This window comes from Aphis gossypii, chromosome 2 (assembly GCF_020184175.1).
Source record: "Aphis gossypii isolate Hap1 chromosome 2, ASM2018417v2, whole genome shotgun sequence".
Taxonomy (NCBI): Eukaryota; Metazoa; Arthropoda; class Insecta; order Hemiptera; family Aphididae; genus Aphis; species Aphis gossypii.
In genome coordinates, this window is record NC_065531.1 from 52,028,947 (window position 1) to 52,048,450 (window position 19,504).

The following is a 19,504-nucleotide window of genomic DNA, read 5'->3' on the forward strand; positions in this document are numbered from 1 at the left end:
TAATATTATGCTTTTTATTAATATCACAAAACGTATAAGTATTATTTATAATTTCAATGAAAGATGATTTTCACTAATAAGCAATAATATAAATATTTCATATTAAATCAAAAATCGCAATATTAGGCACTAGCACATGAATACATATAGTGTATGTTGTAAAAGTCTGTGTGCCTGATTCTAAGACATTACTGGATCGATTTTAATAAAATGTATATCAATAAAATACTTGAAACTGTTTTTTCAAGCTTTATAAGTTGGTATAGAGTGACTTACGTATGGATTTAATTTTAGTTCACATAAGTTGAATCCTTTTTTTATATTTTTTTTGTATTGTATAGGGTTTCCATTTGTGTAGACTAGTTGAGCCACCATGCGTGGTATATTATTTCTTTTTTCTAAGTATAAGAAAATAATATTTAATATATTATTAGTTATTGAAAATATATACGACAAAATGCAATATCATTTTTTTTTTTTTTTTGTACCTTGTAGACTAAACAAAAATAAAAGAATCGATAAAGAATTTTATGAAAAATTCAGGGATTGTTCTTAGAAATATCAGAAAAATTTAGAAAGTAGTATAAATTTATAATTTAGCCACGTTTGAAAATATACCGAATACTATATCTCAATAATCTTCAACCATTAGAGGCGATGTAAACATTTTTGACTCTACTGAAAAATATACTTAGCGATATATGCCGGCAGTCGGTATATACGTTTAGAATCGTTTTTCATATAAAATCATATATCACTGAATTCAAATTTAACATACCCATAAAATTACTCATTCGACACCTTATGTACAGGAGAGTAGTTCCTACTTGCCTACTTTTTTTTTATTTATCTTTTCTGTTATCATATTTTGGAACAGTAAAATTGTAACATTAATGTCATATTTTAGGATAAGAAAAAAACCTAAGGACGATATTTTAGAGTTTAAAATGGATTTTAAAATTGTTGCACCATTCTTTTACTCTCCATATGTGTAAATGTTGACCATAAGATTTGAAAATTATATTCCATACAATTCCACGTGATATTTGCTAATTTTGTGTCAAAAATTTAAAATGTTTTTCTAATGTGCATGCATCATTATGATGAAATATACCTAACTACATCAGTATCAGTGTAGGTATTACTATCAAAAATATCCTTAGTTATATGACATTTATATAAATGTTTATTTAGTACTATATAGCCACTATATAGTTGATGTATTATAATTTATAAGTAATAATATAATGCTAGTTAATTATTTTGACAATCATGCTCACGCAGTTTTTAATGTTCAATATTGTTCTAGGTATGCTAAATTAAGAAAAAATAAACGTTTACGAACAATTTGAGTCACTTTAAACTTTAAAGTAGGTATGTGGAATCAATAGAAAGAGAGAGAGTAAGAGAGATCGACGTCCAATGATTTGGTTGATGTACAAAATATTATATATTTTATGCCATACGCGAACTATCCATAAATTATATTAAGATATGAGAAATCGATTACTTATACAACGCGGCTGCAGTATGTTATATATATATATATATCATATTTTAATGGTAAAATATAAAACACATCGGAATCCCTTGAAGAATTTCATTACAGATCTTCATCGGCTGCTGCAGTTATTTCGTCCGCATTCCTGACGCGTACTTCGACTATGAAAAACCGTGAAACTACAATATTGTTCGCCGCATAAAATTTTCGCATCATGAAAATGAAAGGTTATAATATTATAAATATATAATAGTACAATAATCGAGTAATTTTATTTCGAAAGAATCATATTTTCGTATTACATTTATTATACGAAACTTTTTTTTATATGGTTTTATTTTAAATACGATTAGTATAAATTAGAATTTAAATTAGGTATGTACCTACCACTGTTTACCGATAGGTATTTAATCTATTGTGGTAGAGAACCTGTTTGTATAATACTATAATATGTATAATATTATCTAGGTTCTCTATATTGTGGTATTAACACAAGTACAACGATTACTAGCTGCCTTATGTTTTTATGTGTTGTATCAAAGTTGTGTTCCAAAGTCCCGATTAATAATTACCATTTTAAGATGTATTTATGACCATCCTACATTGTCACATTGATACCTATTAGTTATTACAGCATCGCTTAAAACATTATTGCTGTTCGTTTAATTAACGGCTGTAAATTTTTTGATAGTCATAATATTGTATAGGTTTATATAACATATTGGCGTCCCCAGTCCCCCCCTAACGGGGCACTTGCCCCCGACAGAATAATGTTATTTTCACTTTTTACAGCAATTGGTAAAATTCCCAATGAGAAATTAACTTCTAAAAATAAGTCTACCAATGTCTACAGATAAAGAAAATTTATTGAAAATGTACTGACACAATTTGGTAGGTAAAGAATGTCCACAAAGATTGCAATTTATATTTTATGAAAAAGAATAATGTATAATAATAATACCTAATCATAATAATGACGAAACATAATAATGTACTATAATAAAATGTATGAAAAAATCTTCATTTATTTTTTAAATTAATTTTGCTCCCCCCCCCCTAGAAAAATGTCTGGAGACACCCATGTCACTTACTACGAAAAAGACATATTATATTAAATAGAAAATGCTTAATTCAACATACTTAATATAATTACAACTTAAATTAAAAGCTGTATATTATATCATTTTGCCTAATCATTTATATCCATCCTGCAAACATTTATATACCTATATTATATATATAGATAATTTTCTAAAAAGTGGTGTATTAACATACAATTTAATTAAAAAAAGAATTTTAATTGTTCATATGATTTGAAAAAAAAATGTATTTCCATTGCAAAAACTATAAACATCTATTGTCAACTACATAGTTTTGAAATAAATTTAATGTCGTCGGAATCAAATTGCACAGTATCGTCTTCAGTATATATTGTTGCTACAAAAAATACACAGAATCATTTTTCTATTTTCAAAGTATCGAAATAAAAGCCATAGAGAATATCGCATCCTCAGGTCACAAGATTCTATCGCCGTTAAAGGTCTCTGCAGTAATTGAGCCGAATGAGCCAGTTATGATGAAAACAACAAAACGATCAGTCTAATAGGCAGTCGCAAAAAGTCACGATTTATCTCGTTCAACGAGCAGCCGACCGTATGTGTCGATGCCCAACATAAAGGTTATAACAACTGGCGATGGTGACACAGCCGCGGAATGGACTGCCGTTTCGGTGCAGCAGTTGTCGACTGAATTGCTTGGAGATTGCCAGACATTACCTGAAATCATATTGGCTATAACTGCGCTGGACCAAAATTTCGGCGTTATATTGCGATGGTCAACGCGGCAATGATGGAACAAACCGCCGCAGAAGTCGAGATACCAAACGACGGCCTGGCAGAGGTGAATTTCAAATTCGCGCTTCAAAATTTCGACTGCAATCGGTGCAGAAGACTGTGTTGTTCCATGCCTAATATTTCAACAGCTAACATGATGAAATTTGGTGCAACCGAAATCGAGTGCATTGCTTCAATTCAAGTTTCGCACGACTCTTTGACTTGTCGCAGTAAGCACAAACGTCGCTCGTTGTAGATGCGGGCAAAAAAATTTCTACGTCGCATTTTTTGCTACGAGCTACGGTGTGTAATATGGTTCGTAGAAAATTAGGATAGGTACCTACTCTATAATATATTTTTTACAATATACAAACCTTATTAGTTATACCTTAATCTTGTATTAGTTATATAAATAAATGTTTTTGTTATGTTATTTAATTGGTTTCTATTTGATATATTATATTTATTAATTAGTAAAATATACATTTCATTTAATGTAACGCGTGTAAAATAAATTCGTACAAAAAGACACTATTGTGTTTGGTGTTTCTAAGTTATAAATGTTATAATTATGTTATGCTTATATAAATTGTATTTTTAATTAATGGACATTTCGAATGAGGTGCTAGGTATATGATTCATTCCTTGGGACACCATTCGCAGTTTGCACCAATATTGCCATATTATTTCTAAATACGTCACTGGCATGTACCCCTGTTAGCCGTTAACTTTAAAATACTTAGTTCTAAATTTGTATTTTGTACCCAATGCATAGGATATATTAAACTGAAAATAGGTTCCATCATCCAAGATTTAATAAAACATAATATTGGGGACTAACTCTCCTACTAAGTTTAAAAGTTTTTTAAAAGATGCTTACCAATAAACATGAATACTGAAACTGTCGAGAAATTTCTGAACTACTAATACGCTGTAATTTTTTTCATCTGTGTTAAGTGTTTTCAGTTATGAACATTGTTTATGATGATACTACTTAGATAACATAAAATAGTATAATATAAAACACGGTTTTACAAGATCCAGATCTTCTAAGACCGTGCTTTAAAACATTAAAATCACCAACTAGTTCGTGTTTAAAATATTGTGAATTTTTAAATTTTTTACATAGAATTTTTGTGGCATTAAAATTTAAAACACTTCAACATAATAGGTAGTCAATGGAATAGGAAATAGGAACCACATTTTATTTTCTATTAAAACGGGTAGAGCGCGCCACGTAAATCAATAATTAAAACCATATTATTGTTATTGTCCTGTAGCTAAAACCATAACCATAACCGTACCACGTACTATCTTTAACCACGATTTCAATAATATTAAAGTTGTTTATATTGTTGTGATAACAGAATTGTTTGATTAAAGACAAAACAATTATTGTCAATCTAGTTCTAGAATCTGAAATTTTTAGATTTTAATTTGAAACGTTTGAAACGTTTAAAAAAAAGTATTCGTATTCATATTTATTAGGCTCCGAAGTTACACAACGGACGTTCTACTGCTTAGAAATATACATCGGGAGTGTATAATTTTTTTTTAGATAGTTTCAAGTTTCACGACGAGAGAAGAATGTCTGACAAACAGGAACCGAACGGCAAAGCGTCCGCTACCAATATAACAGACCAAGAACGCGATTTGGCTCAACAAGCATTGGCCGAATATGAAAAAAAAAATTACAAATCTTGCTTAGAACATCTGCAACGAATTGAAGAAACGAGGCCCAATGACCCCAAAGTACTACTCAATAAAGCCATCGTTGAATTCTATGAAAGCGGTCTGTGTACTGCCGACAAATTTCAAAAGTCGTTTATAGATGTCTGTAAACAGGTAATTTATTGTAGTGTAACCATTTGATTAGTAAGAGATAGCTCATTTTCTTTTAATTTATTTTTCAATAATGTCATTATTTACAGGTGGAATTAAATCTAGAACAGTTGGATTCTTTAGAAGACGTTGAAAACTGCATTTACTATTATAACTATGCTGTGTTTTTATACCACTTAAAACATTACACCAAAGCACTGGCTATGATAAACAAAGTTTACTCATTTATAGAATCTCTAGGTAATCATTTATTGCACGTGATATTTAATTTATGTTCACATGTAATAATTATTGAATTTGTTATAGAGGAAAGTTTGGCTCATAAAGTATGCTTGCTGATAGTCCAATTACATATAGATACTAATAAACATGCAGAAGCACTGAAATTGATTACTTACATTGAAAGTCAATTTGTATCAACAGATAATGCCACTAACATATTAACTGGTAGTGCAGATCAAGGAGGTCCTATTCATGCCGAAACAGAGAAAACAGAAAAAGTATAATATATTTTATGACTGGATTACAATTAAATCAAATTTTCAAAAAATGTTTTAATTTTTCCAATTTTATAGAAAGCCAATTTAGATGCTGCTACTGATGCATTTCGAGTCAGTCTTATTCAGTATCGAGTTAGGTCTCTTATGGAGCTAAATTTATTTGATGAATGTAGTCAACAATTAAATACAATCAAAGAAAAACAAGTAAAATATTAGCTTATTATGTTATATAAATAAGTAAAAAAAAAAAGAATTGTTAACAAATTATTTTGTATACTTTTCCAGGACTCTATTACAATGTTTTTAATAGGAAAATTAGAATACCTTCGTGGGAATCATAAAGAAGCACTTGCAATTTTGAAAGAAATTCCTGTAAAAGACGATTTTATGTAAGAATTTCTCACATAATAAATTTAAGTCTAACTTCATTGTACATCAACATTTCTATTACAGAGAAACTGGAGAATGTTCTTCAGTTTTAATAAATAATAATGTGGCTTGTTTGTACCATTATGCTAAAAAACCTACCTTATCATTCACATCTATTTACAAAGCAATTGTCCAACACCAAAAAAATATTGTTGATGTTACAAAGCCTACTCAAGGTATGAAGTAAAAATCAATTATAAATATTGTAAATGTTTAATTATTTATTCAATAATACATATTTGATTTTGAGTAGCTGAAGGTAGTTTATCAGGTCAACCACTTCATATAATTGGTGCAAGTATTAAAACTGAACTTATGTTCAATTTGGGCATAAGTTTATTACACGCTCGAAAACCTGAAGAAGCATTTGACTGTCTAATAGAAGCTGTACAAACTTATCACATGAATCCTAGGCTTTGGTTAAGATTAGCAGAATGTTGTATTATGACTCATAAAAAAGTAAGTTGACATGCTTAATTAAATTTAACTATAAAATATGGAAATGCACTTATATCATTTGATTTTAGAGCAATGACAGAGATTTTGATTTCAAGAAACCTTATATTGAAGGTGTGGTTGGCTCTGGTAAGCACAGGAAAATCATTTTGAAGTCACAGTTGTTTCCAGACACAAAATACAGGTTAGCTTTTAAAACAAATTTTGTGTTGCAAAATCTTTAAATTTAATTATTTTTCAAACCTTAGTTGTGAAGCAGTTTCTGCATCCATTCCAATGCCAAGTCTTGAATTTGGCTCATTATGTATTCGTAATGCTGTTTTATTAATTCAAAATGATACTATTGACTGTTCACCTTCTCACACTCCCATTAATACACCACACAAAGACTATCTTTTCGGTTGCATTCAATCAGCTGGAGCATATATAGCCTTATGTCTAGGAGATCCAGTGGTTGCATTGAAGTATTCACAAGAGTTACTTAAGTCTGACAAAATTAACAAAGTTCATAAGTAAGTTAATATAATTTTTATTATTGTCAGTTTAAAGTAACTTTTTGGTCTGTTATCTTACAAATTATTATATGCTTTTTATTCATAGATTTTTAGGTCATTTATATGCAGCCGAAGCACTAATATTGTCAGATAAACCAAATGAAGCAATAGATATGTTAAAAGAATCCAATGCTTTTGATGATATTGAACCTGAAATACATGAACAGCTTAGAACTGAACAATGGAAACCAGACAAACAGAAATCTGCCAAGGCTGTTCTTTATTATAACTTAGCTGTAGCATTAACACTAAGGGGTGACCTTGATAAAGCTGGAGAATTACTTAAACAAGTAAGTCCCGTATTAAAATGCTATGTGTTTCATTATCTAATTAAATCAAACCATACAGATATTATAATATAAATTATTTCTAATGAAATATTTATCTTGTGAAATACATGTAAAACACAACAGTTAAATCACACAAATATAACAATCAACATTTTTTTTTATTTTCACAAGTGTTTTGAGTATAATCTTTTTTAATATTATTATTATTTTATTAAAAAGTATAATATTGTGGCTCTTTCAGATATGGCTATCGAAAATCGAACATGTTTCAGTACCTGTTCACGTTGTCATATTGGCCCTATACATTCACTTACGATTAGGTAAGTAAATACGAAACTGTTCAAGGTAAATTTTGTTTAAGTTTCTTAAATATTTTCTTAATATCTATTCCAGGCCAAAAAGAAATTGCAATAACCTTAATAAAACAAAATTGTCCGCAAGCAAAACGATAAGTAAAATAAAATTATATGTTACTATTAAATTATATTATATTATTACTAATAACAACAATAACATACTTGCATGTATTATATTTTATTTTATATATGTAAGTATATGATAGTATAGATATCAATAAAAATTGAAAAAATAAATTTGTTTACATCACTTAAAAAAAAAAAAAAACACAACAACAACAAAATACAATTTTATTCTCTCTCTCTCCTTCGTTCTCTTTATAATATTATAAAATATTACATTATACATAAATAAAATATTTTTAAAAATTTAACACTTGAATTCGTATTTTATGTTTTAAATACTATTTCACTTAACGTACTTCCTATACGCAACTGAATTTTACTCCTGCAAACACATCAATGGCAAAATATTATAATCACGGCGACCACTTGATTACTTATTTATTAAAAGTAGGTGTGATTAACATTTAACAAACAAGACGTACCATCATCACTCGAAAAACAATTGTGACAATGCAACTTTTTGTTCCTGACTCGTACGTCAGTTCCCATCAAGCCGTCGCCCAACTGCACGCAGCACACGCAACACTTGAAGCACTCAATGTGATAAAACAACTGTAGGCTCTCAATGATCATGGCTGCGCCTCGACCAAGTTCCACTGAGCAGTGCGAACACTTTTTCTTGCCACTGACACTCAACATTGATTCTTGTGGAGCAGCATCACTGGCAATGTGATCATGTCTATAAAAGTCGCGTCCAACAGAATCCATCGTAAAATAAGTGTTTTCGTATCGTTTTAGAGACAAAAGTTGGCTGTGTACGTTACGATGGCCCCCTTCTAAATTTCATTTTTTATTTTTGTGTATTTTCAAAGCTAAATTCAGAAATTCATTTTTTGAAAGTAAATATTTTAAGATTTTTACAGTGTTTCATAGAAAATTGAAGAATACATATTTTAAGCTTAATAAGTCAAGAATGTTGAACTAAGAATAGCATTTTTAGAAATTTTTAAGTTAAATTCAAGACATCTAAACAAATATTGTTTTTTTTTTTTTTTTAATTCTTTTATTCTTATTTCTTGCATAATATTTAAACACTTAAATTCAAAATCAAACATACAAAAACTTTCTGGAAATTTTAGAAATTCAGATAGAGCCCGGTAACGTACATTTGTTTTTAAAAGTATACATATATTAAACGGAATAGTCACCTGTGAAAATCGTTGAACGATAGACGGTCTTGCACACGCTGAGTCAACGTGTTAATGACTGAGTCTGGCAAAGGTTTTTTGTTGTGTGCCGGCGGTGGAGGAGGCGGCAAAGCCGGTCTGGTACGCGATCGTGGTTGATTTGATGCAATTGCGCCGGGCGGCACCACTTGGCGGTTACACCGATCGACTAAACGACGGTGTTCTGCTTCCTAAAAGCAAAGTGATAAATGCCAAACAATATTATAATTCGTACAAACTTTAAACACTCCAGTGAATGTTACGAAATTTGATTCGACTTACTTGAATAAGCCAATGTTGGTAATTATATTTTTCTGACTGATTATTAATCGGCTTTCTTTTGGCGTAGACGTTCTGCTGGACCGGTCTGGGACAACCGTTCTGAGAAGACCTGAAACATCATTTTATCAAAATGTATTAAAAAAAAACATCAAATTTGATTCAATTGATATAATTATGAATAGTGTATGTTTAATATTATGAGTATTTCATTTCACGCTTGTGAACATGGCCATATTGTATAATATGATCGCGGCGTGCAATAAATGTGATTTCCAAATTGTGATTAACAAACAACAAAACCTCCACTTTCAACTAGAAGTATTCACACAAGACAACGCATGACTGTTGTAGAGCGTATGAAATATTAAACATTAATTTTTTTGAGTAAGTATCGTGTACTAACACGTTTTTCGTTTAATTTGTAACAACCGTTGGCTGTTTGCTTTTTAGCGCGAGGTAAAAACCACAACATTTGTCAACGGCGAGTGTCACAATAATAAAATGTAAAGTGCTCGACACGAAAATGGTAAAAAAAAGTGATAAAATAAGTATTCCTGCCGTTTTTCACGTATACGTATCGGGTTTACATCTTATAAGTATTAAGTTATGAAATACCAAAGTGTTAAATTAATCAATAGGTAAAAAGCTTAAAAAAAAAACGAAAATGATACGCACCATGTAAAATCTTCGGGTTGATGGTGTTGACTGGTGTTATGAGCAGGCTGCTGTTGCTGTAAATACACAAACGCGACAATGTTTGATTAATAATTAACGAATCTACATGTCTACACAAATAATAAGTGGAGTGGACGCTTCGAGTACACCTACTTGAGTTGTTTCTATTGTTATATACCTTCAGAAAAATGTATTTTATTTTTCCATGGTTGAGACGAAAGATTAATGACAAAAAATATTTACTCCCAAAATAATATCTAATTTATAAATATTTGAAAAAAAAAACAAATCTTTAAACGCAATAATAAATTATTATAGCCGTACAACTCAGTACAAGGTGGGAATTAGAAAATTTAATTTTTGTGTGGGGGTTCCACCTTCGTCAATGTACTTAATATAGTAATGTTATAATATGAGGATTGGTTTATAATAGTAATTTAGCATGTCATATTTATACTTCTACTGTATCTATGTATATGTATTTTAATATTTATCTACAAATAGGCCATCGAATTACATTAATTAAATTATAAAAAATTCATTGAAAGGACTTCATAATACAAACGCTATTAATTTTGTAGTATAAATTATATATACATTTGATTTTTGGTAAAATATGTATAAATGTTATTGTTATTATTGCGAGAGAAAAATGCAATTCTATTATTTTAACATGTTTTGTAATATTACTTTAACGTTGATCGTTTTGTTATGTAAACAAAGCGGATAAGCCTAACCTAACTTGGGTGGGTCAACTTTAGTTAGAGAATTCAACAAACATTTTTTTTCGACAACACTGGAAATGTATATTGACTCTCAAAAAGTGAAGTTAAGTTATTATTAAATAAGTCAATACTCTATAACTTATAATATCATTATTAATGAATAATGATTATGTTATTGAACAGCGTATATTCCAGTCATGAATATTATTTATAACTAGGATAATAATAATTTTTTTTTATGTTATGCAAAATTTTAGAAAACTTTAATAGCTTAATATAATAGCTTTTCGTTTTTTGTTTTCATCAAGTATTTAAGTTGTTTTGAGTAAGTTATAAAAAAAGATAAGACTGGTAAAATGGTAGATGAGGAGTAAATGTTTCATATACGAGTAGATAATGGCACGAACTTAATATCACTTCTATTTGTTCTTTAAGGCGATAATTAACAGGATAAAAAACGTTATAAAAATTATAATTCTATAGAAAAAGTCTATAACCGGAGCGATTAGGAGTAATTTATAAAGACCGACAAAATAAATCCAGAGTGAATTAAAATAATATCAAACGATGTTCACCTCCAAGTTTGGCATGGACTGAGTGTGGTCCAGTGTTGGTGGCTTTGGTCCAGCGTTCGCGACAGAGGCTGCTGACGAGATGTCTTGCATAGAGTGACGGGTGGGTGGCGGTAACCAATGCGCCGATCCAACCCGAGCGCACTCTTGGTTATTTAGATCCTCTTCGAGTTCTTTTAACTTTTTAACTAATTTTTCACCTACCGAAACAAAACATTTAATAAGTTTGGTCACGTCAAATATTGTATTTCTCTTTTATGACTAAATACTCCAGTTCTTAAAATAGTATCTATTATGGCGTATGAAGGGATCATAGTACTTATATTGGTTACAAATTTCTAAGTCAAAATATTCTGTGCTGAAATATCCAACCCATAAAATATTTAGGGTTAAAAACCAACAGATAGCATAAAAATCCAATGAAAAAAATATGAAAAAATAAAATATAATACTAATATAATTTATGTTTTTTTTTAAACAGGCTATTTTCATTTTTTTTTTATTTAATATAGTCCTATCCGTTGAGCTTTTAACCCCATTGGATATTGTAGTAACTAGTAAGTACAGGATATTTATTACTCCTAATACCAGATAGGTTGTAATATATAGACGAAAACGTTTAAACCATCGTTTACCTATATTATTTTGAGCTGCTTTGTTCTTCAATTGATTGCATCGACTTTGCTCTTCAACCTGTAATATGTCCCTCATATACTGACTACTCTCGCTGTCGCCACCGTCGTCTACATACACGTTCTGCGACGGAATGCTGTTGACGTTCTCGTAAATCTGCAACGTCGTAATTTTTTACACTCAGACAAAAGGTCATAATAATATATAATAAATATTATAAACATGAGTTTCAATATAATCGTGATTACGACATAATATGTCACTATAAAGGGTATTTCTTATATAGGTTTCACGTTTTTGTTATTAACTTCGAAAAAGAACTGCACACACTGGTGAGTAAGAATTGAAAACCAAATTAGCGTTCTTCAAATGCAGAATAATTTAGAGTATTTACGTATAGTAGCTTTATTAGATACTTAATTAATAAGTATTTGAAGATTTATTTAAACAAAAAATGGATTCTATATTTCTATAGTTTATTTATTTATTTTTTTGTTTTATTCTAATGTCGCACGAAAAACCTTGAAACATCCAGCATATATTTTACATTATATACTATCGTTTATAATATTAATATTATCAAATACGATAAATTTAACTAACTCTGGTGGTATCATGTGATTGTCGTTCGGGTTTGTTCTGATTGTACAAAAGTTTTTCTAGCCGACGTTCCTCTTCCAGAAACGACGTCAAATCTGGCGGTTTGGACTTCAAATTTTCCAAATCTTTAACACAGAATATACAACAGAAGCATAAGATAGAGCACGGTACGTGAGATAATTCATTTCGAAATTATTTTATCGGAGACTTACCGTGCTCGTAGCTGGAATTACCGTTAGTGTATTCTTCCAGGCCAAGGAAACTGGAACGTTTCATCCACATTTCTTTCTTTATGCGTTTGGCCGACTCCAAGCTATCCACAGCCTATGCATCATTACGCAATAACAACACACAGAATTCAGTATCGTATATATTAATTATAGGTAATAAATAATAATTAATACTTACGGGTTCCAGCGGAAGTTGTACCTGGCTATCGTCGTCAGGATACGCATCTACGGGTGGTGGCGGTGGTTTCTCTTTGGGCGGTTCCAGTGCATTAACGGGCGTCAATTCAAGTACCTGAAGAAGACATTGCATAAGTCAAAAGTCTGATCTCGTAAGCTTAAATACACCGGAAAAGTGGTTAAGAATTTACTCAATAACAAAAAAAAATATATATATATATAAAATGATCTGCAATATACATGCGAGAGCGTAATTCGAGCGAACCTATTATATACATAATCGTAAATTATTACTGATCTACTATATATAAATATTCTAAATCTTAAAAAATTTGCGGTTACAATATTATAACCCAAACAATCGAGGGACATTACGGTTTGCGATCAAATCTTGTAAGCGATCCGTTAAACCGCGTGATGCGGTGAATATAATATTATAATATAGTACAGTATAATATGTAAGAAACTCGGGTGGAGGTTTTGGTATATAGGTATGTTCTTATATTAAACAGTTACAAAGCACGTGCGTCATTAGGTGTATAAAATAGCAGTTTCTAAGCTCCTAAGATTCGTGGTTTCCTTATTATAGAAACATTATGGTCCATATCTTCCATCAATAAAATTATTTAAATCAAAATGGTAAATTTTTTTTTTTTTTAAATAGGGAAATATAAAGTTATATACCAATATGTATGTTATACGAGTTAATAATAATAAAAATAATATTAATATTTTTGTGTTATTAGTCACATAAATTGAAACAAAAAAGTGCACAATAATACGAGTATTGAATGAAATTATAAATCTGTGCTTTTTTGAAGATCGCTGGTTTTATACCTAACCTATACTAACCTGCAGTATAAGGACACCGCGGCAAGTTTAATTCTAATGTATAATTGTTTGTTGTTTAATGTACGAGTATCTGTAACTAATCTTTTCTAGTAGATCCACTCATTACAAATTTTATACATTAAAAAAAAAAATGTCAATGTCCTAAATATTAGTGTTTAGTATTTTTACAAGAATGTCTTAATAATATACTATACTTCAAAATGCATAAAATAAAAAAATGTTAAAAAAAACTTTCAAGCATATCCAAAACATTGAGTATCATTTTGGAATTATTTTTCGTTTATAAATAGTATTATATACTATACAGTCCCGTATACAACACACTATAGTGCAATAAGCACCAGTAATGATAAGCAATATAGTGCAATCACATATTATAACTCATACAATATTATGGCATTATAGTATATACATATATTATATATATTTACCATGTTGTAAGTGTCATCGACGTGTTGTTGAACGACGTTCGGTAGCTGCTGCAGCAGCACAGGACTGGGCTGCAAGTTGGACCGTTCCTCATCGTCGGCTTGGCTCACGCAACTCGACATGTCCTCGGTGTGCACGCCACTGTCTTCGGCGCTCAAGCATGAACCAGGATAGTTGCCGTCATCCGGGTCTTCGGCTGTGTGACCGCACTCCTGGTCCAAGCTGTCGATCGAGTGCCGGCTGACCAGATCGGAAAGGGACGAAAGCTGCTGATGGTGGCGGATGTGATCCAGGTGATGGTGATACTCGTCCTCTACCATGCAAACACGTTCTTTCTCCAGCGCTACTATAGGTTTTTCCTCCTCGGTCATCATTTCTTCCTCGGTCGAAACTGCAGTAATTTCGCTTTCCACTTCTGAGTCAACGGCCAGACCACGATGTTGTATTTGTATTTCTTCCTCGCTACTATACGTCATTTGCTGTTCGTCTTGCGTCTCTACAACCTTCGATGGCTCTGTTTCTAAAAACGAAAACACCGTTATATATATTACTATTAGGTTTGACATTTTAATACTCTAAATAATTGCAAAAAAAATACTTAATTAGTATAAGTATATATTTTATATCTCTATATTTGTTAATATAATATAGGTTTACTAGATGTTTACTAATAAAATATTATTGGCATGATATTAAAAATTAAACGTAAGTCATAATTAACTATATACAAGTAAATAAACTATTTCCAATTTTTAAATCTCACTGCGAACAGTTGTATAAAAAACAGTGCATAGGTACCTACATTATTTATATTATATTTATTATTATTGTTCATCTTTTAACTCCAAAAATATTACTTATACATAAGTATAAAAACAATAAATGCCAAAATACATATTAAAATACCTATTGCGTATATTTGTAAATTTTACCTGGTAATGGCGATTCGGGCGAATAAATTATGTCTTCGACCATTTGTTCCGGAAAAACGTCCGTAACAGTAGCGGCAACACTTGCCGGTGGTGGCGATGATGTCGGTGATTCTTTGAGAAATTTCTTTTTCACAAGTGATGGTTGTCTAGCCGCGACATTATGCTGTACATCGGTAGCTTTTGTTTCTGAACAAATCTTCTCAAATATTTCCCGGCGCTTGACAATGTCCACTTTGGGCAGTTCACCGGCGGCGGAGTTCAAGTCTTTTGTAGATTGCGATCGCGTCTTGAGTAACATGACTTTCTCCTCGATTTTGGGCGCTGACATTCGACGTCTTATCTCGGCCACAGCGGGCTTACGACACGGTAGCGTTTGTTCTTCACACTTAGCCACGGAAGTCCGTTTGGATTCAGCGAAATCAACGTAGTCTTTGATGGCCCTGTCGTATCCGTTTTCGACTACAACCGGTTCAGTCGCCGGCCCCACGACAGTGGCAATCGTCTGCACCGTCGCCATTTTGACAGCCACAGCTGCGGGTTCTTTGGCTCCGCGGAATACGTCTTCATCCTCTTCGGCCAAATTTTCGCTCCGGAAATCCAACTGGTGCAGCACTCGCTCTTCGGAACTGCTGTCCTTCGAATGACTGTGATGGTCATCTTCCGTCGTGTGATTCCGCTGCATCTCATCTTCATCATAGTCGTCGACGCAGTTCTTTTTACTCGTGCTCAGGCCAAGATCGCTGAGATCATTACCGTCGTCGTCGTCCTGATATAGTGCGGGTAAACTCCTCAATCGACCGCTTCTACCCCTGCAAAGACAACATTCAAGTATAAATAATATACGATTAATAAAAAATTAATTGTGTATAACTATATTTTTTTTGATCGAGACAAGTCAACAGACAAAAAATACAAAAGTACGAAGTCTAACAAGGGCGTTAACGTGTTTAGTGAAGTCGTGTTCCCAAAAAACATTTAGGTAATAACAGTGGCGGCATAAACTCGTTTTGGAAACTCACATTGCCCTGACAGCACATTATTATAATATATATTAACATTCGTCGTTTTGTGCTCAACGCACTGACCGATATATATTTATATAATATAGTATAGTACATTATAAATACTACTATGTTTAATATTATTATGTGGTATGTGTGTATGTGTATCTTTGTACTTCGTTATTATTATTATTAGAACGTGAGTCGTTTTGGTTTGTGAACTGCAGTTCTCTCATAATCCTGGATATATCATAATACAACTTTCACCTAGCCACTTTAATTGGCATCCCATTGTATACTGCACTGCAACGCATATGTCCTGATGTAATAATACAACTTTACATAATTTAATTCCCATTATCGTTTTTGTTAGCCTGAATATCGTCGTCGCAGCCGCGATGCTTTTATATTAAATTAGAAAAAAGTGCTTCTTTGCTCTCCCACCTATCCACCATATATTGATTGTCACGTCAGTCCAAAAGTAATTTTCCACCGACCGATCTATACGCACGAGGCGCCTATTCAATATAACAGCTCCTATATGTATATAATTGATCACACGGAAAGAAAGCGGGGTCATTCATGCACATGGGTAATATATTATTATATTAATAGTATAAAGATATTACCTACCGTGCGTAAAGACGACGAAATTCGCCAATCAATAGACACATTAGTAGCAATGACTAAGGTGGTAAAGATGTGAAAATATTCGGTAATAATGAAATATAAATACCTATCTAATACAGCTATATACTGATCTCCTGCTGAGAGTAAATAGTCGCGAATAATGGCGATTTCAGATGTATTATACACAAAGAAAATATATTGTATATAAATATATATATATAGAAAGCACCGACCGCGCTAATTGAACTTATTGACATTATCTGCAGATGGTTAACACATAAAAACAGCTACCGGCAATTGACTATATTCAACAACTACCGCAGAATTGAGACTTGAAGACGTTTAATTAATCTCTCTTCTCGATGTATATATTGTTGAAATATCACAACCGGAGGTATTAAATTTCATGTTTTCACAAACTTAAAAGAAACTTTTCAAACAAAACGAAAATCATTCTGTATGATATTTTAAAAGGTTTTAGTAATGTGTTAATCGTAGTATCGTACGCGAAACAATTTATTTATATACGTTAGTTTCCAAGTTTCCAATACATTCAAAATTATATTGAATATAAAGACAAATCTGAATAATGGTGATTTGATAATGGATTTTAATTTATAAGTAAATATTTTTTTTAAATTTATTACATAACTATAATTTATTGACGAATTTGACAAGTTATTTTTCACTGAAATATGTATTACGTGGACACATTGTTTCTTAAACTGGTTAAAACCATTTATAACATTTAGTAAATACATATATGCTATGGCCGATGGAAGAAAATAATAAATATTAACCAGATAACTTATACGTCATCCTTAAAATTATTTAGTTTTGAAAAGTTCTCTTTAAGTGGTATTTTAACATATTGAAATCATGTAAAACGACAAATACATAGATCTGGGCCAATAAAAAATATACAAACGTCATACACTAATGGACTAAACTATTTAGACTGTATCCAAATAAGTCACCACCGTTACAGTATTTAGTCGCGTTTTGGTCGATTTTCGTATGAAATTGGATTAGTAATAATATGTCCTATATTGGGTGGAAAGTGTCACGGCCAGAGGGCGGACCGAGAGGATTAACTCTATTCGAATAATCACTCGGTAACAAGAATAGGATATGCGAGGCATAGAGTTGCGTTGCGGTATTGTTTATTATGTATACGAGTATACACGCGTCGACATAATAACGAACATTTATAATAATAATAATATATACATTCGAATGAGATTGAAAATAAAAACAAGGCTATACCTAGCCGTTCTTGTTCGATTTTCGTTGTTGCGTATTGCAATCGAATAACCGATCTAATCTGCAAAACTGCTGCACAACGACCATTTCGCCATAAGTTTACACAGTCGAAATGCGTGTGTGTGCACGGGCTGACGGTTTTTGACGAGAAAAAAACTACGAAAACGCAATGAATGAGAACTAAAAAATACATAATACTAATTAAAAGACGTAAGAACGTAGAAAATTCAGAAAGGAGACGATGGCGTGTAGAACCACACGCAATTGACCATATATTATAATATACATATAAACATTACACCAACGTAGGACTCAAAGATCATAATCATTATAAGAGGTCGGTACTCGCTGCAGACTACGTCAATCGTAGCAACGATCTCCGAGGTAGTATAAATAGTATAATATAATATAATATGTATATTATATAGAAGTCATTCAAACTCGACGGATTTAACATAATGTATGTAACATTACATAATACTATACATGTGTAACTGGAAGAATTGTGCTTTTTTAAATTTTCTGTTTGGTTACAACTAAAAACTTTAGTATGATACTAAGTTTCAGCAGCTGCGTACCTATACACACTAATGCTCATGTTTAAAAAAATATACAACAAATTAATGTAAATTTTTCAAAGTTAAATTCTGGTTTTTCGATTTCTATCTTTTTTTAATTATGCTAATGGTTAATGTTGATGGATTTTGCAATAATTATCATCATCGGAGACTTGAAAACCAAAATTATGCCCTTTTCTTTGTTGAGGTCATCGACACAACAACGTACAATGATTTGTCAGTGTTCTGCGATAATCTATACTGTTATTTGATCAGCAGAGTGGTGCGTGTGTATAATACCACACCGGATGAGTGTATATAATTTGTGGAGAATTTTATAATTGTATTGTGGACGGAAAAAATATCTATAGGTACCTGTGTATACGCGATATATACAGCCAAAAGTTGAAGAATTGTGTATACATGTATATTATTTGCATGTCAGGTATGAATACAGCGATTTTTCCACGCCTCTATCGCCGCGATTTCGATTTAGATATTATGTTGTGTATACGCGTCCAGCAAATATCTGTATACTACCATAATGATACATATACGATAGGTACAAAAAAAGTTTCATGAACGAACTATAAGTGGTGGTAGAAAAATTATAAGCCTAGCCCGCGTGCTCACGGTTCGATCAGACGATAATAAATGGAGAAAGACAATACACGCGGATGATTGCCATAAACGGCCATATAATATTATATGCGACTGAGATATATCGGCAGAATTATTACACAATCACGCATCGGTCGGGTCCGCGGATATATTTAGTTGCCTATATTGAAAGGTTCCAATCATGCTGCAGACAAACAGAGAGATACGTACAATGTATACATATAGTTCTATCGAGAAAATGTATACAGATACAGAGAATTTTGAAGGCTGAAT

At 31.5% G+C, this 19,504-nt stretch overlaps 2 protein-coding genes across 3 annotated transcripts in view; one reads left to right on the forward strand and one right to left on the reverse strand.

The window, feature by feature from the left end:
* The first annotated feature begins 4,703 nt into the window (after positions 1-4,703).
* LOC114121822 (CCR4-NOT transcription complex subunit 10) lies at positions 4,704-8,136 on the forward strand. Its single transcript, XM_027984302.2, has 12 exons — positions 4,704-5,178; positions 5,265-5,415; positions 5,482-5,675; positions 5,751-5,879; positions 5,961-6,064; positions 6,129-6,280; positions 6,358-6,563; positions 6,632-6,744; positions 6,809-7,072; positions 7,161-7,404; positions 7,646-7,724; positions 7,798-8,136. Exons 1-12 carry the CDS (start codon positions 4,921-4,923, stop codon positions 7,854-7,856), a joined length of 1,953 nt encoding a protein of 650 aa, XP_027840103.1. The 5' UTR covers positions 4,704-4,920; the 3' UTR covers positions 7,857-8,136.
* The window catches only part of LOC114121781 (LIM and calponin homology domains-containing protein 1), a 53,858-nt gene continuing 42,371 nt past the window's right edge, over positions 8,018-19,504 (reverse strand). The window contains exons 4-15 of one of the 2 annotated variants that reach the window (XM_027984238.2): positions 15,160-15,968; positions 14,230-14,747; positions 12,948-13,061; positions 12,752-12,863; positions 12,543-12,664; positions 11,942-12,095; positions 11,310-11,506; positions 10,010-10,065; positions 9,335-9,443; positions 9,035-9,243; positions 8,309-8,565; positions 8,018-8,208 (exon numbers count right to left, since the gene is read on the reverse strand). In XM_027984238.2, coding sequence (XP_027840039.2) covers positions 8,186-8,208; positions 8,309-8,565; positions 9,035-9,243; positions 9,335-9,443; positions 10,010-10,065; positions 11,310-11,506; positions 11,942-12,095; positions 12,543-12,664; positions 12,752-12,863; positions 12,948-13,061; positions 14,230-14,747; positions 15,160-15,968 — 2,680 coding nt within the window. In that variant the 3' untranslated portion in view covers positions 8,018-8,185. The other variant, XM_027984237.2, reaches the window with a different exon arrangement.